Source organism: Rhamphochromis sp. 'chilingali' (assembly GCF_963969265.1).
Source record: "Rhamphochromis sp. 'chilingali' genome assembly, chromosome: 2".
Taxonomy (NCBI): domain Eukaryota; kingdom Metazoa; phylum Chordata; class Actinopteri; order Cichliformes; family Cichlidae; genus Rhamphochromis; species Rhamphochromis sp. 'chilingali'.
Window position 1 is genome coordinate 60,949,682 of NC_137930.1, and position 20,668 is coordinate 60,970,349.

The window sequence follows — 20,668 nt, forward strand, 5'->3', positions numbered from 1 at the left end:
TTTTTTTCCAGTTAGATTTACCATAGTTACCATGGCACATAGCGTTTACTTCCACATTCTGGTCCTTATATATCAGCACTTAATTTCTTTTTTCTAACTTTACACTATTCTTTTATATAATCTAACTCAGGGTGGCACAGTGGCTAGCACTGGCACCACAGAGCAAGATGGGTTCAAATCCAATCTGGGGGTCTTTGTGTGTGCAGTTTGCGTATGTGGGTTCTGTGCGGGCTTCCCCCCACAGTCCAAAGATGTGCAGGAGGTTAGGGCAACTGGTGATTCTAAGTTGACCACGTGTGAGTGAATACTTGTTTTTCTCTATGTTTTGGTCCTGCAACAGATTGGCCTGTCCAGGGCGTACCCCACCTTTCACGTTGTGATAGCTAGGATAGGCTCCAGCACCCCGCCCTACCCCCTTGATCCTGAATTGGAGAAGCAGAACAAACTGTGCTTTAATATCAGGGATATACAGTATATGCATGGAACAAGTGCAACATTTTACAGAATTTTAATTAGTTTAAATTATTTATGTTTACATTGCCAACCAGCTTAATCTTTAAACAGTCTATCAGCACCATGGTAACATCATTACAGCACTTTTGTCTGACAAAAATAAATATATATTTAATTTACACTGATGTAAAACACAGAAAATCCTCACATTTCAGGCGTCGTCAGTGACCGTTCTGGGCTCTGCTGCTTAATAATGAACTTAAAGAAATGATTATTTATTTAAAAATGTTTTTTTAATTATTTTTCTTTCAATTCTTTCTACACACACATGCACACTCAAAGTGTGCATGTGTGTGTAGATGGGGGGGGGGGGGAAGGAGGACTCTTTGCAACTCATCTATGTATGATGGCACAGTTGCACTCTGACTAATGGGGAAACTCTTTATGTATATGAGTCACATTAATAACAACACGGAGTGGACAGTGTGGACATTAATAACAGTGTACAGTTGCAGAGAGCATATAGCGCAGTACATATACTAGAACAGCCACATCAATAATAACTCATAATCTCCAACTAGAACATGAATCATCATGCCATGTGGACACTGGAAGTCACACAGGCAAACCCTGTGTTCATGTAAACACCTAAAAATAGAAAATCACAGTCATTTGCCGCAAAAGGCTAAAATTGTCCCAGTGTGTCTCTCTCAGTTCAGCAGACTATTAGAAACCATTAGCTTTAAGGGGAAATGAATAGCTCATGCACACTGTATTGTTTTTGTTATTTACCTGCTTCTCCACATGCTGGGTGATGCACGGTGGGGCTAGTTAATGAGGCCAATAATGTAGCAGTGTGTGCCTAATGAGAGAAGATGAGCCCAGGTTCCATACAATTCACATTTAATTTTTGTGTATCTGTGTGTAAACATTATTACATTCCTGAACCAGGACTGTTGAATCCACAATTAACTACTTCACAGAAAACCTGCTACGTCCGGCGTCACGTATTTGTGTGCTGAAAAAGCCTTTAAAAATCATCAGCGCACAGACTGCGCTGTCGGCACACTACCGATATCCTACTCAAACTGCACTTGACATTTTGCTGTTTTTTTTTTAACATATATGATAGAAGTGTATCCCATGTTGCACAGAGCCAGAGAGCTGATGAGACCGCTTAGACGACGCCTGTGATGTCCACCTGCTGTGAGAGACAATAACCAGATGTGAAGAGGAGAGTTTGACACATGCAAGTCTGCTCATTGTGGCTAATTACCAGGCTGAAGCATCTTTCTGTCAGCCACAGAGCCACACAGAAAGGGTGCTACAGTACACGCTGCTTTTTTTCCCCCCCTAATCAAATTCATCCACCCGGGTGAAGCCGAAACTCATGTTTACTTGTGCTGGATTCTCAAAAATCTTCACCGCCATCTGAGTTCAAACAGCAGAAATAGACTGAAGAAAAACAACAAAGCAACCTCACTTATATCAGGATGCCCTGTCTGTCTTGATATAACAAACTCACTTGTTGAGGGCCTGCTTCTTCACGATCAACCTGGAATATTTTTTTAGCTTATCAAATCCCCGCACTAACCAACAGTTATAGCAGCTATCTGCTTCCTGAGCAGGTAAGTGAATTGAAAGGGTTGTAAAAGTCTGATTAACTCAGGGCTGGGGAGCTGGGTAGTCAGATAGTGGGTGGGGAAATGGCGACCGAGACCGTTCTGTCAGATGTTCCTCTTTGCAAATATGCCACCGTGTTTCTGTGATGTGGAAGCTTATTATCTTATTAAGCATTCTTTTATTTCCCCCTATAAAACACTGGCAAAGGGAAGCGTGGAGCTCTTCTTGCTTCTCCTTGTAATAGCTTCTCACGGCTCCTCATTCTATTACAAAAGATACAACGGTTAGTTAAGACCCCACGAAACATTTCATTTTCTTTCCCTCTAATTAAATGTGTCTCAGATGAGCCCACTGAGCCCACTTGTCGGGTTGTCCTCCATTTGGAGTGCCACCAGAGTTTAATATATGGCATTAAACAGGGATTGAGGATGAAAATGAAGCCTACCTCCCATTGGGAATGTAATGGATGATTAGAAGACATAATCTTAGTAATACAGAAATCCTTTAGTTTCTGTCATTTTATTTAAGTTACTGTCTTTTAAATGTGGTAATGACTTTGGCTGTTTTTGGCACAGTTAAAATTTCAACACTGAGGTTATAAAATTCATATTTTGAAAATGCATAGAGTGCATGTAATGAGTTTCTCCCCCCCAAATTTCTCATTTAAATGAATATACTGCAGGGGTTTTGTACATGGTTTTTCTATGTGTTGTGTGAAAATGATGTTTTTGCATGATATTTTGGAGACACAACTAGCCTCGTCTTCTGCAAATAGGTACAGCTGAGCAAGCATATAAGCAAACCATTTCTACTGTAGCAAAGCACGAAACAACCACATGAACATTATCTGTAAATGCAGAACGGGAAGGAACCTCAGAGGCAAACAAAAGGTTAACGTGCTGAAAATAAAAAGTGAGGTCTATTGCAACATGCACATAAGTCATACTGTAATGAGGATGTTTTAAATAGATGTAACAATTAGTAAAGTCACTGTACCAGTAAATCATAAGGAAGTCCTGGAGCACTGGCTATCAGTTACCCAGAATGCCTCGGTGTTCTCCTGGGGTTAAACTCTGAAAGGTCAGACGTTGTCTCATTTACAGTTTCTGTAGCTTCCAAATGTAGGCGACGGACAATTAACACGAAGCTGGGTTGTAAACGTTAGGCTGCGACAATGGCATTTGTAACACACACAAAAATGTTTTGTAAAAGCCTCCGAGAGTTCAATGTTTCATTCTTTAATGTATTTAAAGCTATTGATGAGGTTTAAGCATTTCATGCTCTCAGTGGGACACTTAAACTTTGACTGGAAGGAGACACTTGTGTTCATTTTATCTGCACTTAATTCATTTGGAGAAACATTTCTAGTAGGAGCCAATCCTGTAGTGTGTTTTTATTATTCTATAGTCAAACATGGGATTACGGTATAACGTTTAAATTCATGTGCTCTTAACTTCCCTCTCCACTTACACTGTGTGCAAAGCAATCTTTTATGATATACACTTATGTGGACCCCCTGTATTGTGTGTGTGTGATGTAACAAAGACGGCAGTAAACTTCGTGTGTATGAAACTCCAAAGGGAGGCAGAAAGTGATGCACACAGGACTATTAGCCCTCAGTAATGCAGTTGATGCATTGGCTCTAGTCTTCTTGGCAGCACTGTATGCCTCCTGGTCCGGGGACCAGGAGGCATACAGTGCTGCCAGGGCCAACCTGAGAAGAGGCATCAAGACTGCCAAGCAGCAGCACAGGAGGCGTATCGAGGCCAGGTTTGAGAACAACACAAACCCAAGGCAGGTCTGGGAGGGCATCAGGGCTATCACGGACTACAAAAGAAGAACACCATCACCCTCAGCCGACAGTTCTACTCTGGCTGAGGATCTAAATCTCTTTTATGCCCGTTTTGACAGGGAGAACACCGACCCTGTCCTGTCCCCTCTCCCCTCAACCGACCCTGCTCCGGTCCTGAGCACTCATGAGCTGAGGCGTGTGTTCCGGAGCATTAACACCAGGAAGGCGGCCGGGCCGGATGGAGTGCTGGGCCGGGTGCTAAAAGACTGTGCTGCGGACCTGGCGGACGTCTTCACCTCTATATATAACACCTCGTTGTCCTGTTCACTGGTACCATCCTGTTTCAAAGCAGCAACCATCGTTCCCATCCCAAAACAGTCAAATTTCACATGTCTGAACGATTTCAGACCTGTGGCACTCACCCCCATTCCCGCCAAATGCCTGGAGAGACTGGTCATTAAACACATCAGAGCTGCTTTTCCACCATCCCTGGACTCGCACCAGTTTGCATACAGGGAGAACCGGTCAACCGAGGATGCGATCGCCACAGTGCTGCACACATTACTGAAGCACTTGGAACACAGGAACACCTATGCACGGCTCCTCTTTGTAGACTACAGCTCGGCTTTTAATACCATCCGGCCATACAAACTCCGTCCCAAACTCCACCAACTGGGACTTAACTCCTCTCTGTGCAACTGGATTGTGGACTTCCTCACTAACCGTAGACAGAGTGTCAGAGTGGGTAAGAACACCTCTTCCACCCTTGTGGTCAACACCGGTGCCCCTCAGGGGTGTGTTCTGAGCCCTCTGCTATACACTCTCTTCACCCATGACTGTATTTCCTCCTGCGCGTCCAATCTCATTGTTAAGTTTGCAGATGACACTACAGTGCTCGGACTTATATCCAACAATGATGAGACAAACTATAGGACAGAGGTGCAACAACTAGAGTCATGGTGCCACGACAATAACTTGGTCTTAAACACCAAAAAGACCAAGGAGATCATTGTAGATTTCCGGAAGAGGGGTCATAACAACCATCTGCCTCTCTTCATTGGCAGTGAGGCGGTGGAGAGGGTGAGCAGTTTTAAATTCTTGGGGGTAACTGTGACCGAGGACCTGTCCTGGGGCAACCATATCACCTCAGTTGTACGGAAGGCCCAACAGCGCCTCTACTACCTGAGGAGACTGCGGAGCGCACACATTCCCAGATCTCTGATGTTGAACTTCTACAACTGTGCCATCAGCAGCGTTCTGACGTATGGATTTCTAGTGTGGTTCCCCAGCTGCACCAAGGCCGATCAGCAAGCACTCCAGCGGGTGGTGAAAGAAGCTGGCAGAATTATTGGAACAAGTCTGCCAGAGATCAGTAATATCTTCCCCACTCGCTGTCTGAGGAGGGTGCACAGTATCCTGCGGGACCAACATCACCCTGCGCGCCACCTTTTCCATCTGCTGCCCTCAGGGAGAAGGTACAGGTCTATACAGGCCAGAACATCCAGACTGGCCAACAGCCTGTATCCACAGGCTGTGAGGCTCCTGAACTCTCTGCCCCCCTCTCACGGACAATAACCATATCCAACTTCTTAATAGCAATGAACTGGTCTGCATTGGTGCATCATATCTTTATTCTCTTCCCCCTCCTGCCCCCCCCCCCCTCTTTCTTAAATAGATAACTATCATATCTGATATCATATCTCACAGTACAATAATATTGAATGGGTTGCATTGTTGTATTTTGTCATGTTTCTCAGGTCTTTGTCTGAATTTCTACGAACATTATTGCTAAGGATTGTCTTATTGCATTGGAGTCACACTGGGTTAAATATGTACACTTGGGTTTTAAGGGGTATTTATTATTTTCTTCTTTTTTTTGGGTTGTATGGAAGCCCCAAACGCAATTTCATTGTTCTTGACAATGACAATAAATAAATAAATACTAAATACTAACCCTTGAGACTCCAGGCAGATAAATCCTGGTTTAAGAGATCTGGCAAACCCAGAGCTCACGCAGCAACTTGTGTCTACTGTTGCATCAACTACAGATCTGCCCAGACTCGTATATGACTGGAGCAGCTCTCTGTAACCACACATATTTTGAGCATTCAAGCTTATCTTAAATGCAAAATTCTAATTTTTATTCACTGCCTCATTTTGAACTTTCTTACAACCCTTGATTGTAAGATCGTTTTCTACATAGCTACTATTCTATAGGACACTGAGAGGGTGTAATGCCATTACAGTGGTTCAAAGACCTAAAAATGGCTTCACCTTAAACATAAAAGCAAATATTCATTGTTGTTAATTTAATGTTTGCTTCCTGTACGGTCCTGCCAGTCTGAAATTTACACTCAAGCAGCAAAAGCATGTAGCAGCATCAGATGGGACATCTCATCTAGCTAATATTTATTCAAAAGCATCAGAAGGGCCCCTGATGTGTGCTGTAATGAATAAAACACGATGTTTATCCTTCCTGTTTAACGTTAAGTCCCCATGAACAGTCACGGGGACCAAGAGAATATTTACTTGTGTTGGGACACCGGGGAGTTGGATTATCTGCTGGCGGCTTTGTAGTTTTCTGAAGTTTCCCCGTGTGACATGTTCCAGGGAGAGTGCTCTTATTTACTCTCCGGTCCTGTGTGTATAGCCCTGCTCATTGTTTGTTCTTATGTGCCACCACTCCTGAGGACTGCGCTTCAGGAGAGAAAGAGGCGTACAAAGAGATAGAGAAAGGCCCGCTAATGCTGTGATCATTACATGGGAGGACACAGATGAAGATGTTGTCATTGCAGACTGTTTCACAAGAAAAGGATTTGATATTGACTTGCATTTAGTGTAAATGCTTTATCGCTTGACATGTATAAGAAAATGGGTTTACACCGCCTGATAAGAGTCGCCTGCAGTATCTTTTTGCACCGAATGGTGGCGACATTGGGTTTCCAAACAGTGTAGACGAGCCAGACCCGTGCCGTGCTCTTTTCAAACTGTTTCGCCTTCTTACTCAACCTCCCGATTCGTGTCATCTATTTCTGCGATTAGACTAAGAAAAGAGTGTGAACAATTAACGTGACGCTCATTTTGCAAATGTTTTTTTTTTCATACAATTACTTTGTGTTTGAGCTGAGAGTTAAAACGGTAGGTAGTGTGTAAGAAGAGTTGGAGATTTATTCGCTTATTAACAAGAAACCTGTGAAATAAATGGGATAAATAACTAATTCAAAAGTCTATACAAGGTTTTACATGCGGCCAGGGTCAAGAAGGTTTGTCTAATTAGTGTTTAAGAAGAGAGGCTGTAATAAATCTGACATAATTCGACTTGAAATATTTAAGTTGGTTAAGTGAAAAAATGAAAAAATAACTTAAATGTCAAAAATGCGCTACAGACCAGTTTAATTTATCGTTAAACTCTTAAGCGTAATTTGTTTTCTTTTGCTTGCTTTATTTTCATACGCATGCTAGAAAAAAACATTTAAATGAATATCAGGTTTCGTGTGTAAATTTGTGTATGGACTTGGACGGTCCGAAAACTTCGTTTCTTTACTATTATGCTAATTACGTCCCGGGATCGCGCTGCTCATTGGCTGAGTCTCAGTCAATTTCATATTTCAGTCCTGACGTCAGGGCGCCTATAAAACTAAGCAATGCTTTTTAACTCGTCGGCTGACTGATCCCTTAGAAAAAAAAATCTATCAATCCTTGGGTGGAGTTTTTTCCCCCGTCTCCACAAGGCAACTATTTGCCCGGGACACGAACGTGAACCTCCTCAAATTGGCGCACTAATCCTAAAAGGAGCCATGAAGTGTTAAACGGTAGAAACGGAGAGAGCGGCGCTCAGATACCCGCACGCTGGGAGAGAGGGAGGAAACAGCGCTGCTCCAATGCGTCTGTGCAACACAGACTGAAGAGAGAGAGAAAAAAAAAAAACTTATCGACTCACAAAACCTGAACCTGCGCTGCGCAATTAGTGCGAGAAAATTCACTTTTTCCTCCGGTTTTGAAGAAAATAAATAAAGAAATCAAGCTGGCTCAGTGCGTGTCTCAGCAGCCCACTTTGACAGGTGCTCCTCACCCCCTTTGGAGGACTGTCAACAGCAAGAGGATGGCATCAGAGCTGGCAATGAGCAACTCCGACCTGCCCACCAGTCCCCTGGCCATGGAATATGTTAATGACTTCGATCTGATGAAGTTTGAAGTGAAAAAGGAGCCGGTGGAGCCCGATCGCAGCATCAACCAGTGCAGCCGCCTGGTCGCCGGGGGATCCCTATCTTCCACCCCGATGAGCACGCCTTGCAGCTCGGTTCCCCCTTCTCCAAGCTTCTCGGCGCCCAGTCCGGGATCAGGGAGCGAACAGAAGGCGCACTTGGAGGATTTCTACTGGATGACCGGGTACCAACAGCAGTTGAACCCCGAAGCTCTGGGTTTTAGCCCGGAGGACGCCGTAGAGGCGCTGATCAGCAGCAGTCATCAGCTCCAGACCTTCGATGGCTATGCCAGAGGGCAGCAGTTCGGCGGCGCAGCCGGCGCGGGGGGCGCAATGGCCGGGGAGGAGATGGGATCAGCGGCCGCAGTGGTGTCCGCGGTTATCGCTGCAGCCGCAGCTCAGAACGGGGCTCCCCACCACCACCACCATCATCACCACCACCACCACACAGGGGCACACCACCCCTCCTCCGGGTCTCAGTCCAGCGGCGGCCCGGGGGGAAACCACCAACACCTGCGCTTGGAAGACCGGTTCACGGACGAGCAGCTGGTGACCATGTCGGTGCGGGAACTGAACCGGCAGCTGCGGGGGGTCAGCAAGGAAGAGGTGATCCGTCTGAAACAGAAGAGGAGGACGCTAAAGAACAGAGGCTATGCCCAGTCCTGTCGGTACAAGCGGGTCCAGCAGCGGCACGTTCTGGAGGGAGAGAAGACGCAACTCATGCAGCAGGTGGACCACCTCAAGCAGGAGATCTCCCGGCTGGCCAGGGAGAGGGACGCCTACAAGGAGAAATACGAGAAGCTGATCAGCACCGGCTTCAGAGAAAACGGAGGATCCAGCAGCGACAACAACCCTTCTTCCCCGGAGTTTTTCATGTGAGTCCCGGCGCTGAAAAGTTTTAATAAGCGAACTTCACCAAAAAAAAAAAAAAAAGAAAAGAAAAAGAGTTTGCGCGCAGCTAAAATAGGTTTTGTGTGATTGTGTTGAAGCTGCTTTTAGTTAAAGACTAAACCAGTTTTTCCCAATTTGTGTCATTTTAAAAGTATATTGTTTCAGAAACCCAGATTTGTTTTGTTTTGTTTGTTTTTTACTTTCTAAAGAATACAAATTAGGAAAGGACTCTGGTTAAAAATACAGTACCCATACATTTTTTTAAAAGGATTTTTCTCCACTTTGTGATGTTTGCCTTTATAGACACTGCATAAACTTACCATCCTGCTGCGACCCATCGCATAGCCTTCCTCCTGCGCCTCATCCATCCTGTTCCCTTTAAACCCATATTTGTTTTGTGAATTAAAACAAAGAACTTTTCAGACTCAACAGCTTTATTTGATGTGATTTTGATTTTGTTTGGTTGTTTAAAGTCACTCTGTTTTAATATGCTTTACTTCATTTCATGTCATTCATCCTGTCTGGTGAAAAATATCCAAACTGCGCCAAAGTTTGGAGAGACTTGTGTGAGTTAAATGAAGCCATGCATGCTGGTCATGTACGGATTGTTTGTTTGTTTTTTCTTCTTTTTCTGTTTTTGTTTTTTTGTTTTTTTATTCTACCTTTTTGTGAACTTGTGTATAATTGTATTATACCGTGACTGCATTGCTCAGTTTCACTATCATTTTGATTTTTTTTAATATGTAAAACAAGTGAACAGGGCTATTTATGCGCCTCTTTTCTTTAATGAAAGTTCACCGCGTTTTCGACCCTTTCAACATTTTATTGGCTTCTTTTGGAGCCTTGTGTGTGGGGGGGGGGAGTGAAAGGGGACTTCATGTAAAGCAACAATGTGCTCAGTATTGATTTTTTCTGTTTGGCAATATGGCATCAAGATGAGCAGCATCTGCATATTTATTATAAGCAATAATTATAACATTTCCAACACTAGCACTAAAATTATTGCGATCAACAAGTGGAGCTGAAGATAAAAACAAAGCAGATTTCCTGAAAATATGTGGAGGACGGGCTACTTTATGCAACAAATGATCTTTGTCTTGTAGAAGTTCACTGTTCATGTGTTTTCCTTTCATTTAAGGAGGCTGATTAAGTTCACTCGGAGCCCTATGGGTCTTTTTTCCTCTTTATTTTCTGATAAACACACTGTGAACTGTTTGGAAATTGAAGTTTAAGGTTCCCCCGGTGTTGCAGAATATTTAAGGAAAAGCATCAAGCAGCCATTCGTCTTTTTGTGACGCCCTGATTATCTGTTCTGTTAGAAACTGAACAGGACAGGTAAAAGGCACACGCCCTGTTCACTTTAAAAAGCTGAATCTAATGTTACCATTCGTCAATAAACCTCCATGAATGGAAACAAATGCACCTTCCTGATGATGTTCGTTTTTGTTCTGTTCAGTTTTACTGCTTGTTTGTCTCTGTGTCTTTGATGCGACGCCACACACTGAGGCTTGTAACGAATCCGAATTTCCTCTGCGGGATTGCAATAACAAAAGCATCTCTTTCATAAACGTGTTGTTTGCTTGGAAGCCGTGTAATTATCGCAGCTCCCAAACATCAAGTAGACTGCGTATATTCCAACTTTGTGATCTGGTTCAGTTTATCCATGTGTTTTCCTCTAAATGCGGTTTTATCTTTTTTAATTTTTATTATTTTTAAATTATCTTGGCAAATAATTTTAAGGGGTTTCTTTTAATGGCTTTTGCTTTTTTTTTTCTTTTTTTCTTTTTTTCTTTTAGAAAAAAATGACGGCCTTCACCTGTTGCGTATTTAAAGACAAAATCTTCTTGTTCTTTTTAAGCGTGTGTGAAAATGAAAAAATAGCGCTCAGTTTTTCTTATATAATTTTTCGTTTTTCGCCCTGTGGCCTGATATCTGTGCTGCAGGTCACCTGCAAACGCTCAGTTAATGATTGATTTTAGAGTAAACTTGCACTTTTCACTCGGTACATGTGCACTTGTTGAACATTGCCTGTGGAAGGGTTTTAATTCAGATCGACCGCAGATAAAGCGCTGCGTGGCAAACGTGATGCATTTAGTCGTGTGTGCAGGCAAATGTGCGATTGAACACAAACATGTCGCAATTTTTTTCTCTTACGTGTCATTTGCCAGTCCACAATAATTCCGCAGTTTTGCATATTTTTTCTTTTCTTTTTGGAAATCAAATCACGCCTCATATTTTTAACCAAACAATTTTTTTTTGAAATGCCTCACTTTCATTTCTCTGAAAAAAAAATCCTTCGACTTATGACATAAAAATGCTGAAAAGATTGAATTAAAGGCACAGGAGACACCCGGGGGGTAATTTGATTTGCTAGCGAGTGACAGGTCTTGTAGCCCTCCAACCTGCCGGCAAATGTGGCCTGGGACGCCTTTCCTTCCCGATGAAGTCGGTGCATCCCTAAGAGGAGTATGGCTGCTATAAAAGCTGCATGGGGTCTGGTTCAGGCTCCCATACAAGGTCACTACAATGCATGCTGCTGGAAATCTTTGTGGTTGTGTGTGTGTGCATGTGTGTGTGTGTTTGCGCATGGGTGTATGTAGAGAAGTGCTACTGGGTTGTCCCTCTGAGGGACCTTTTGACAGAGTGTGTGCAGACTAGGAAAAGTGTCCATCTCGTGGAAACCTTAAAATGCACCACAGTGGTGAATTTTTCAGTGTCGGGCTGAAAACAAAGACTGTGGACTGTGTATTTGGTTCTAAGTCTCACTTGTACAACAGTGACACTGTCACCTGGCTCATATGGATTCCATGAAAGCCTGGAGTGAGGGACAAGATGGCAAAGCATGATCCACTCATGCCTGAAGGAAGGATTTTCTCTGTGATTAAAAGAGAGTGAGAGACAGGGATGGGGCCCAAGGAGGAGAGAGAGAGAGAGAGAGAGAGAGAGCAATACAGAGGAGAGGGAGGAGAGAGAGAGAGAGAGAGATATGCTGGCTGCCTTCCTGCTCCTTTCAGATGATAAACGATCAGAGATGCATCCTAGCTGAGAGGAGACGGCCTTTTAGTGAGCATGTGTCCACTAATTTATGGCCCTCCTATCTGATTAGGTCAATATAGTGTGCTATTTAATTACATTTGTGTTATAACCTAGAACTGGAGATACTATACTTCTTTCATGTCACCCCTTTCTTATGTGAGCCTGATAGGATTAGCGAGGTTTCCTCTGGACTTTGCTCAGGACGGCTCTACCTGTTTGTACAACAACAGTTTTGTGAATTTGTTAAGTAGCAGATCGAGGGCCGCTTTTGTGTCACGATTCGCAGGCTTCTAGGGTTTGTGCTCCGGCATCAATGCGTAAGAAGGATAAAACGGAAAATTGCTGATCGTTGTAGGGCTGTGGAAATTGTGTGGGATGCCGGTTGTTTGTGGGTGTGTTTTGACCTCTAGACACACCGAGGGGCTGCGGGATTTAGTAGTACTGATTCACTTCCTGTTTTGGAGGAGGACAGAATGCACAGGAAACAACAATTCAGGGCTTCCTTCTCACTTCTCAGCAGCCGTAATCACTGCTTCTTTCGCTGTGTTTTGCTTCCTCTGTTATTTGCACAGCATGAAAAAGTGTGTACACGCACCATATAGACACTCCACGTTATTAATCTTATCAGTATGAACTGTAATTCTGTTCTCTGGCCCAGCATATTGACTTCTTCACTGTGATCATTTGCAGTCTGTCCAATGATTAGGTTATTAAAGATAATGTAGTTAGTTGTCTGCTGTCACAATATTGGACTCTCTTTCAGGTCAACTATGGGAAATCACTCTGAAATTTATCAGTATTGACATTTAAATCATCATCATGTACTTTGCTTTAATGTCTCAGAATTAATAGGACAAAAGGATATGCACAGTGGTTAGTGTCTGTTCGTGTGAGTGCTCAATAACCTGCCTGCATTGTCTTTTATGTGACCTTGTTGCGGAAGCGTGTATGTATGCTTTAAGGGAGGGTGGTAAATCTGTAAGAATGAGTCGTTGTGTCATGAAATTCAGATATTTGTAGTCTTCATTGTGTAATGCTAAAAATAAGAAGCTATGCATTTAATCTTTTTTTGTAGTAAAATAAAATTGCAATTAATTTAAGAACAACACAGTTAAAGTTCAAGCCCTTGCAGTAGATCTTTACAGTTGTACCTGTGTTTGTTTTTCATAATGTAAAAATATATGTTATCATTTCATTCAGAGCTATCACCAACCACTGACTTAAAACAAACAAAAAAGCTGCTCTTTTACTAAAATAATGTTAGGATTGCATGTCTCTGCATGTCTCATTCATTCAGCACAGCAACACGGCAGTTTTTACGTGTGCACGTTCATTCTCTGTCATTCCCCTGCGAACGCTTCCTTCCCAAGCGTGGCAAACCCCTGAAAAGGGTTAAAAACATTTTCGCATTCACAAGAGGAAACAATTTCAATCTCTCCTACTCATTCCGCATCTGCATCACTCCACACGATAAACATTTACATTTAAAGTGATTTAAATCGGCTGCCTTTATGCTCCTCTGTGGTCCGTCCATCATCTAGACCCGCAGTGCCCGAGCTTCTCTTCCTCTCTCACCCTCTCGCAGTGTCCTGAGTTATGTCATTTATTTAAAAAGCTTAATAATTTAACTTGTCCGTCCTGTCACAGCTATGCATGTGGTAAAAAAGCAACGGCTGTAAAACGTTGGTGGTGTTTCCTGTGAATGTTTCTGATTGGCTTTGCATGCTTGTATTTTTTTCCACAGGCCAAATACAATCATGGGCAGAGTGACTGAAATGTGATTGTGTGGATCCAAATCTACAGTGTTGCGCGTTAAATTGAGACAGCTTTAAATGCAGAGATGCAAAAGAATGTGCTTATAGACACTGGAGTAGATTTGCATTTGCTTATGGAGGAAGCTGTCCTCAGAATGCATAACTAAAGGGCAATAGATGAAAGCTAATTATGATTTAATTATAGGGGATCACAATATTCTGACTTGCAGATAAACATAACTGAGGCTGTGTTGATGTTTTCAACAGTGAGTTGAGTTTCAGGGCACAGAGTCAGTGAAGTGGTGTGTTTTGGACCGCGGCGAACGTGGTTTCGGGGAGGGGGGGTGTTTGACAAGTGAGTGCATTATGCGACTGTGTGGGTGGGTGTGCATGTTTAGGTCTGGCTATGCATGAGTTTGTTTTATGCAGGGTGGAGCTGGAGCCGAGCCCGACCCCTGTGTGTTTTACCTGCATCTCAATGAAGCAAGAGGTGATTTACCCTTCTGCTGCAGCCACTTCTCTGTCTGTCTCTCTCTCCCTGTCAGTCCAGCAGACATTGATCTCTTTGCCAAGCAAGGTGACCGACAGTGTTTCCAGCTCTTCCAAACTCTCTGCTTTCCCTTTCATTTGTACCTGGGAAAGGCCTTGACCCCACACGTTGCCGCTATGTGTGTTGCCTTCTGCACATGGACCTCCCTTGTACAAAGCCCTGTTTGCATGTGTGTGTCAGTGCGTGTCTGTTTGAGTTGGAAAGTGGACGTGCATGTCGACGCTATGTGTCTACGTGTTTCTGACCCTGTGCCTAACCAGCTCTGTGTTTACTTTCATGAACAGGTGCATGCAGTTCTTTGCAGATTCACCCAGATGTACAGCAGTTTATTTAAACTGCTGTACATCTGGGAGTCTCTCCATACTTTGGTGCTTTTTAAGGTCTTCTCTGTGCTGCAGGTCTATAACTGGGAGCTGCTTCATACCCGAACGCGTCAGAGTTCATTTGGTGCCAGTGTGAATCGGATTACAGGGAAATGAATGGCTTTCATTGTTGCTTAAAGTTGGATTGAGGGGCATTAAACATCCTTCTTTTGCCTCATTTCTCACTCTCAGAAGCAAAAAGTTTTTTTTTAGTTTTTTTTTTAGTGTGATTCATTACTCAGGTTTCCTTTATTCACCCTCATCGCTGCCGTGTCTTCATATAATGTCCACAGGTGTGCAGATCATGCATGCATATGTTTGCAAAAATATGCAAATACCCTGCTGTGGGACACCTATAAACACTGATGAATGTAAGCATGACCTAATGTAGGATTTTATCGTTTATGATACATCTAATTATATTCTAATGAAATTATTTGCAAAAAAAGAAGCCTAAATTTGGATAGTTTTATGAAGAATGGAGTAGAAATTAAATTATAGGAGATTACAAAATAGTTTGAAAAATATTATAACAATGTGAACTGCAGTGATTTCCTTTTTGTATTAAACTGTTCTGTGCATACAGTTTTTTTTTGTATATGTTATTAAAATAATTAAGTTACGTCTCATTGTCAGCATATTTGAATGCATCGGTCTGTATCCATGGTTTAGTAAACGAGCTGGATAAAAACTGCTTGAATTTAAACCTTTTATTCAAATCTACTCCTGATGTTTAACTGATCAAAATATCCCTGCATTTAACACATTAAATACAAATAAAAAAACTAATATGAATAAAAATTAGCTCAGAATCACTTGATATTATTTTAGTAACATAACAGGTTGGTTTTGGGGAACTGTACGAGCACCTCATATTCATTATTCAGTCACAGCATTACCGGTTTTCTAAGCCGACTGAAATTACCCCTGACTTTTACAGTCATTGCCAGTTTTGGGAACCAGATAGCCATTACTTAATGTCGGAAATATGTTGTGTTTACATCAGTGTGCACTTCTGTTTCATCAAAAAAGTGTGTTAATGTTTCGTCCTGTTTTGTTTTTTGCAGGACGTCAAGAAAATTCCTCCATCTGTGATAGAGAGCTGTGCCCTCTCGGCCCCGCCACCCTGGAGTCTGAGGTAACTTGATGCTCATCTTTGACACTTTCAACAAAAACAACATCTTTAAAACATTTTTTGCTGTTTTTGATGCAAGGTGAAAATAAAATTTAAATTTAAATTTTAATGATTGGTGGCACTGGAGACTAAATCCTCCTGCAGATATAAACTAAATACAGACCATGTTCTTACTAAGATTTTAATGATACAGCTTTCAGTAGCCATTAAATATCCGCAGCAATAATTAGTTATTGTCCAAATTCTAGAGTTATACAAAAAGGTCTCAGGATTAATCTCCTTTACTCACAGGTTTCAGCACAAAACAAAATAGATTTAAAATGAAAAGAAATGCATCAAGTAAAACATTAATTATAAACAATAACCATACTAGAGAGCTGCTTATGCATTGTTTTAACTCCTGAAAGCTCTTTATGTTTTATTACATTATTGTAGAGAAGTAGAAAAGTTGAAAGCTACTATAATATTTCTGTTACCTGCTTTGTGCTCTTAATTGAAGCACTTTAAATACAGACAGGATCTCCTGATAAAAACTATTGAAACTTCAAATCTTTAGATCTGATCAGTATTTTGATAATCAATATTTCAGTTCATCTAAAAGGTTCATCTTTGCATCAGATATTAGGTAAAATGATTTGCTTTAACAAGGAAAGCAGACACCTGCTGATTATCATTATTTCTCACTTCACAACCAAACTCATCACTCTCTCACAGCATCCATTGCATGCAATGTTTGGCATCACTGTGTTGGGGCTCTGACAGTGCTGCTTGAATGACGGAGGGGTGACATGCACCGAACTCATGGGATGAGACCAAAACCTTTCACCTCTGTCTTGACCCCCTGACTTCCTGTGTCCCCCTCTGCTCACTCTGCAGAGACAGACACTATACAGTATTTTTGTTTTGTTTTGTTTTATTTCTGGCAGATACACAGATGGAGGGATGTGGGATTGATGGAGTGAGTGAGGGATAGCGAAGACTAGATTTTATACTGTGACACTTGTAGTAGGAAAACAGAGGCTATAAAAGCAAAAAAAAAAAAAGGAAGGATGGATGAAAGGAACTGAGAAAAACTTAAGACTGAAGGTAAGAAACTGTGGAAAGTGTGGCGCCTGCTTTTGAATGCAGACACACACGCCGGGACGAGAGGACAGAAGGAGGTTAGGAGGCGAGGTAAGGGAGGAACGCATGGCGGGAGGGCTCCTGGTCGTGGATGTAGACAGACAGGCAGGGAAACCAGAGGAAGGCGGTGACCTTCTCTGCTGCTGGAGGATCGAAGGCTTTATTTAAAGGCCTGGTCAATGCTGGGTGCTGCTGAGGTATCAGCCTCGCAGCCAGGCGACTCATCACCACTGTAATACAACTCTCTAATGCTAACCCCCCCTCCCACTCTCTCTCTCTCTCACACACACACACACACACACACACACACACACACACACACACACACACACACACACACACACACACACACACACACACACACACACACACATGCACAGGACGGGACACTCTCTGGACACCTCAGGTTTTACCCTGTACAATCAGGAGGCTGGACAGAGGAAACTACCGCATCAGCATCAGCTAATTTTACCATGCAGCAGGCAGCACACTCTACTTTCTTCATGTGCTCAGCATTGTGAAGCGCACGCCAGCTTTGCTTTTGACACACTCTCCATCACCGCCTGTTATTTTGCTCTTAACTGATAACGGCCGATGTGAACATTTTTAAATGTGAAAGCATGGCCGTAGCGTGGATGCAGGCGGGGAAAGAGTTAAAAGCTGACAGAATGCAGCCTGCTAAGGCAGGACTCGTGCATCTGTTGGTGTGAGCGGAGCACGTGTTTGCGTTTGCGCATGTGTGTGTGGCTGCAGCGCGAGGACACCTGCGTGCTTCAGCACTTTCTGGCTGTCGGGAGCTCTGAGGTCACAGGCAGAGGGAGTGGAGAGGGCACATTAGAGTAAGCTTCAGAGCCCCCACCCACACACCACGCCTCTGCCGTTTCTTCCCTCCCACCACTTCAACCCTCACTTTTCCTCCTTCTTCCCCCTGTTATCCCCTCTCCCCGTCATCCCTCCTCCTCTCCTCTTCCCGCTCACTCCGGCTCGCCTTCTCCTCATGGTGACGGGGTGAGTCAGCCACTCGGGGGGGAGGGGCCGCATAGGGGCAAGGTGCCTCTGTGGCTGACAGCAGGCAGGTCAGGTTTTTGTAGACATGGCAGAGGAGGAAGGACACGTGTGCACGCGGAAGCTTTAAGGTGCGAGTTTACGGTGAGGTAGTGAGCACATCTTTAAATGGACATATGGGGTGCATACGTAAAAACCCGAAAAGCTTTTGCAAAAGATGGTGGATATTACCAGTAAGGTTATAAAATAAGGTTGGCTGTTTATGAGAAAAATTAAATCGGTACATGGGCACAAAAAGTGATATGTTGTATCTCCTGATAACTATTCAATATTTTGCAGCACATATAGTAAAACCTGAAATCAAATCACCTTTTTCAGCTTCTCAGAAAACATTCTGGAGGAAATCTGTATTGAATTTTAAATTTAGATTAAGCACAACTTAATTTAAAGTTCAGGTGATTAACAGTGCAGTTCACTGTATGCCCCAACACTGAAGTGTCATTTATGAAACACTGAAGTTGTGTTGCACTCATTTGTCATCAGCAGCAAACGGGATTTTTTTTTTTTCCATCCACAGTTTGACACACTTCACTATCCTTCACTGCCTTGGATATATATAACTACTAGCTGCCTATAGTGAGACTCATTACAGTGTTAGAGTTTCGGTAGTGACACAGACGTCATCGCTCCATCCAGAAAATCCAAATGACAGTGAGGATATGAACAGGATGTATGCTCATTATTAGGCCTGGTCTGAAAAGAGAAGGGACCAAGTGGAACTGGGTCGGTGTTAGAAATAACAAAAAGACGAGAAATTTCACTCTGTGCAGTTGTAAAGACACACAAGACGAACACAGAATAGCCGTGTTTTAGATTCGGATTGTTTTTTCTAAAGCGTGTTTTTATTTCTAAGCCACAGATTAGATGCTACTTGATCAGGATAAAGTTTCACCCCCGAGCCAAACCTCTGAACATCAAGCCACTTTTCTTTTCAACTAACATTAATATATGAATTTTTTCTCCTTTGTTTCAGCTGTTTAAGCCTGATTTGTGTTGTTTTATTCAAACATAATTAGTTGTAAAGCTGTTACTGCTGCACGCATGTGTGTGTTTGTGTTTGAGCCTCAGAGCCACTGTTGTCCTCTGGTTGTTACTGTGTGTTCACAGCATGATTGAGAGTGGAACTTGCGATGAGCCGGAGGTTAGTGTGATATAATGTATTCCCCTGAATCACCGCAGCCAGCAGCCCAGGGCCTTCCTCTTGCCCGCAGCCTCCTTTTCCTTACACACACACCTTCCACACTCCCCTCGCATCACCGTCCTCTCCCTTTCTTCCCTGCGGTGACTACCCAGTGTTAGCTGCTTAGCACTGCACGCAGTGTCTAATTGAATTCCAACGCTTAGGCGTTAGCTCCTGATGCTATGTTAACACAGCACAATACTAACAATCCTCAGGACGTGTTCAACACTCTTCTTTTAATGAGAAAATTAGTGCTAAGCTCATTTTGGCAACACATGATTTATTCAAAGCTCCAAACTGTGTCTTCTGTATCCCCTAAAGGATCATTTTTATAGCCATCAGCAAATCAGCACTTCATATACACACATCGAGAACATGCAGAATATGTCTTGTGGATACGCCGCTGGTACACTTGTGTGTGCGTCTCCTCCTGCTTCTCATGCTTCCACTTGAGTGTATCCATTGTCGCTTATATAAATGTGTCTGCTGGTCTTTCTGCATCCATATTGCTGGCGATGCCGTCCATCCCCTCTCCCTGACACCTTCACTGTTATTCCCTGGCTCTCAAACATTAGCTCTGGGCTTTAATGGCACATATTTCCTGGGCCCGGCTGAAACGGGATGCATCTTCTCCTTGTTAGCTTGATAAATAACCAGGCTGCTGCGAAAGTGCTGAATTTTAGCTTTCAGTCTCTATTTTCTGCTGGATGACATTAATTTTAAGTGCTGAGAAGGAGCTAACTAATACAGACAAATAAATAAGGAGGTGGGAGGGAAGGTGCAGAGGTGCTGGAGTCAGTGCTGTCCCTCCCTTCCCCCCCTTTACCTGTTTACACACAGGCATTCATAGACGCAATATGCAAACCTGCAAAAATATACCATACACACAAATGGTGCAAAGTCAAGCAAGCGCACACACTCGGTTTCTCAATAGGCGCCTCTGTTGTTGCCCAAACTGTAAAATCAGCTTGTCCTGTTATAAGCACAGCTCCGGCAAAGTCAAATGTTTGACATATTGGAAGCAGATAGTTGGTCAGTCAATCAGTAAGGAAGATTGGCTTCATTCATCTCTATTTATTATTTGCATTTCTTATTTTCTCTTTCAGTGTTACTGATTTTTTTTGCAATATGGTGGGAAAGCTCCATCTGGAGCACAATGATCTGGATTAAACTGTATTTATGTGTATTCAGAGACAACAAAGCAGAATAATTAAGTAGTAATTTTTTTTAATTTTCTTTTTTAGAAAAGACCCCCAAAAATGGTTTCTAGCTTTAGTAGTTGGTACCGATGAGTTTTAAACTGTATCTTTTTATATCCCCTCTTGCTCTCTCAATTCCCATTATTAATGGATTGATCTGTACTGTTTGTTTTCATGATTGTTCTCTTGACATACAGCTATACACCTCAGTGTCAGTTGAACCTTTGTTAGCTATACCTGGTTTGCTCCTGAGAAGGTTAGAATAAAAGGTTAAAGATGAATCTAGTCATGTTTTACTTTTA

At 42.8% G+C, this 20,668-nt stretch overlaps 1 protein-coding gene across 2 annotated transcripts in view; it reads left to right on the forward strand.

Annotated features, from left to right (window-relative positions):
• Nucleotides 1-7,437: 7,437 nt before the first annotated feature.
• Nucleotides 7,438-20,668, forward strand: part of LOC308412681 (transcription factor Maf-like) — a 45,474-nt gene continuing 32,243 nt past the window's right edge. The window contains exons 1-2 of one of the 2 annotated variants that reach the window (XM_080907203.1): nucleotides 7,438-8,947; nucleotides 15,733-15,803. In XM_080907203.1, the coding sequence (XP_080763329.1) occupies nucleotides 7,971-8,947; nucleotides 15,733-15,760 (1,005 nt within the window). In that variant the 5' untranslated portion in view covers nucleotides 7,438-7,970 and the 3' untranslated portion in view covers nucleotides 15,761-15,803. Of the gene's footprint in view, nucleotides 8,948-9,266; nucleotides 9,949-15,732; nucleotides 15,804-20,668 lie in introns of those variants that run through there. The other variant, XM_080907202.1, reaches the window with a different exon arrangement.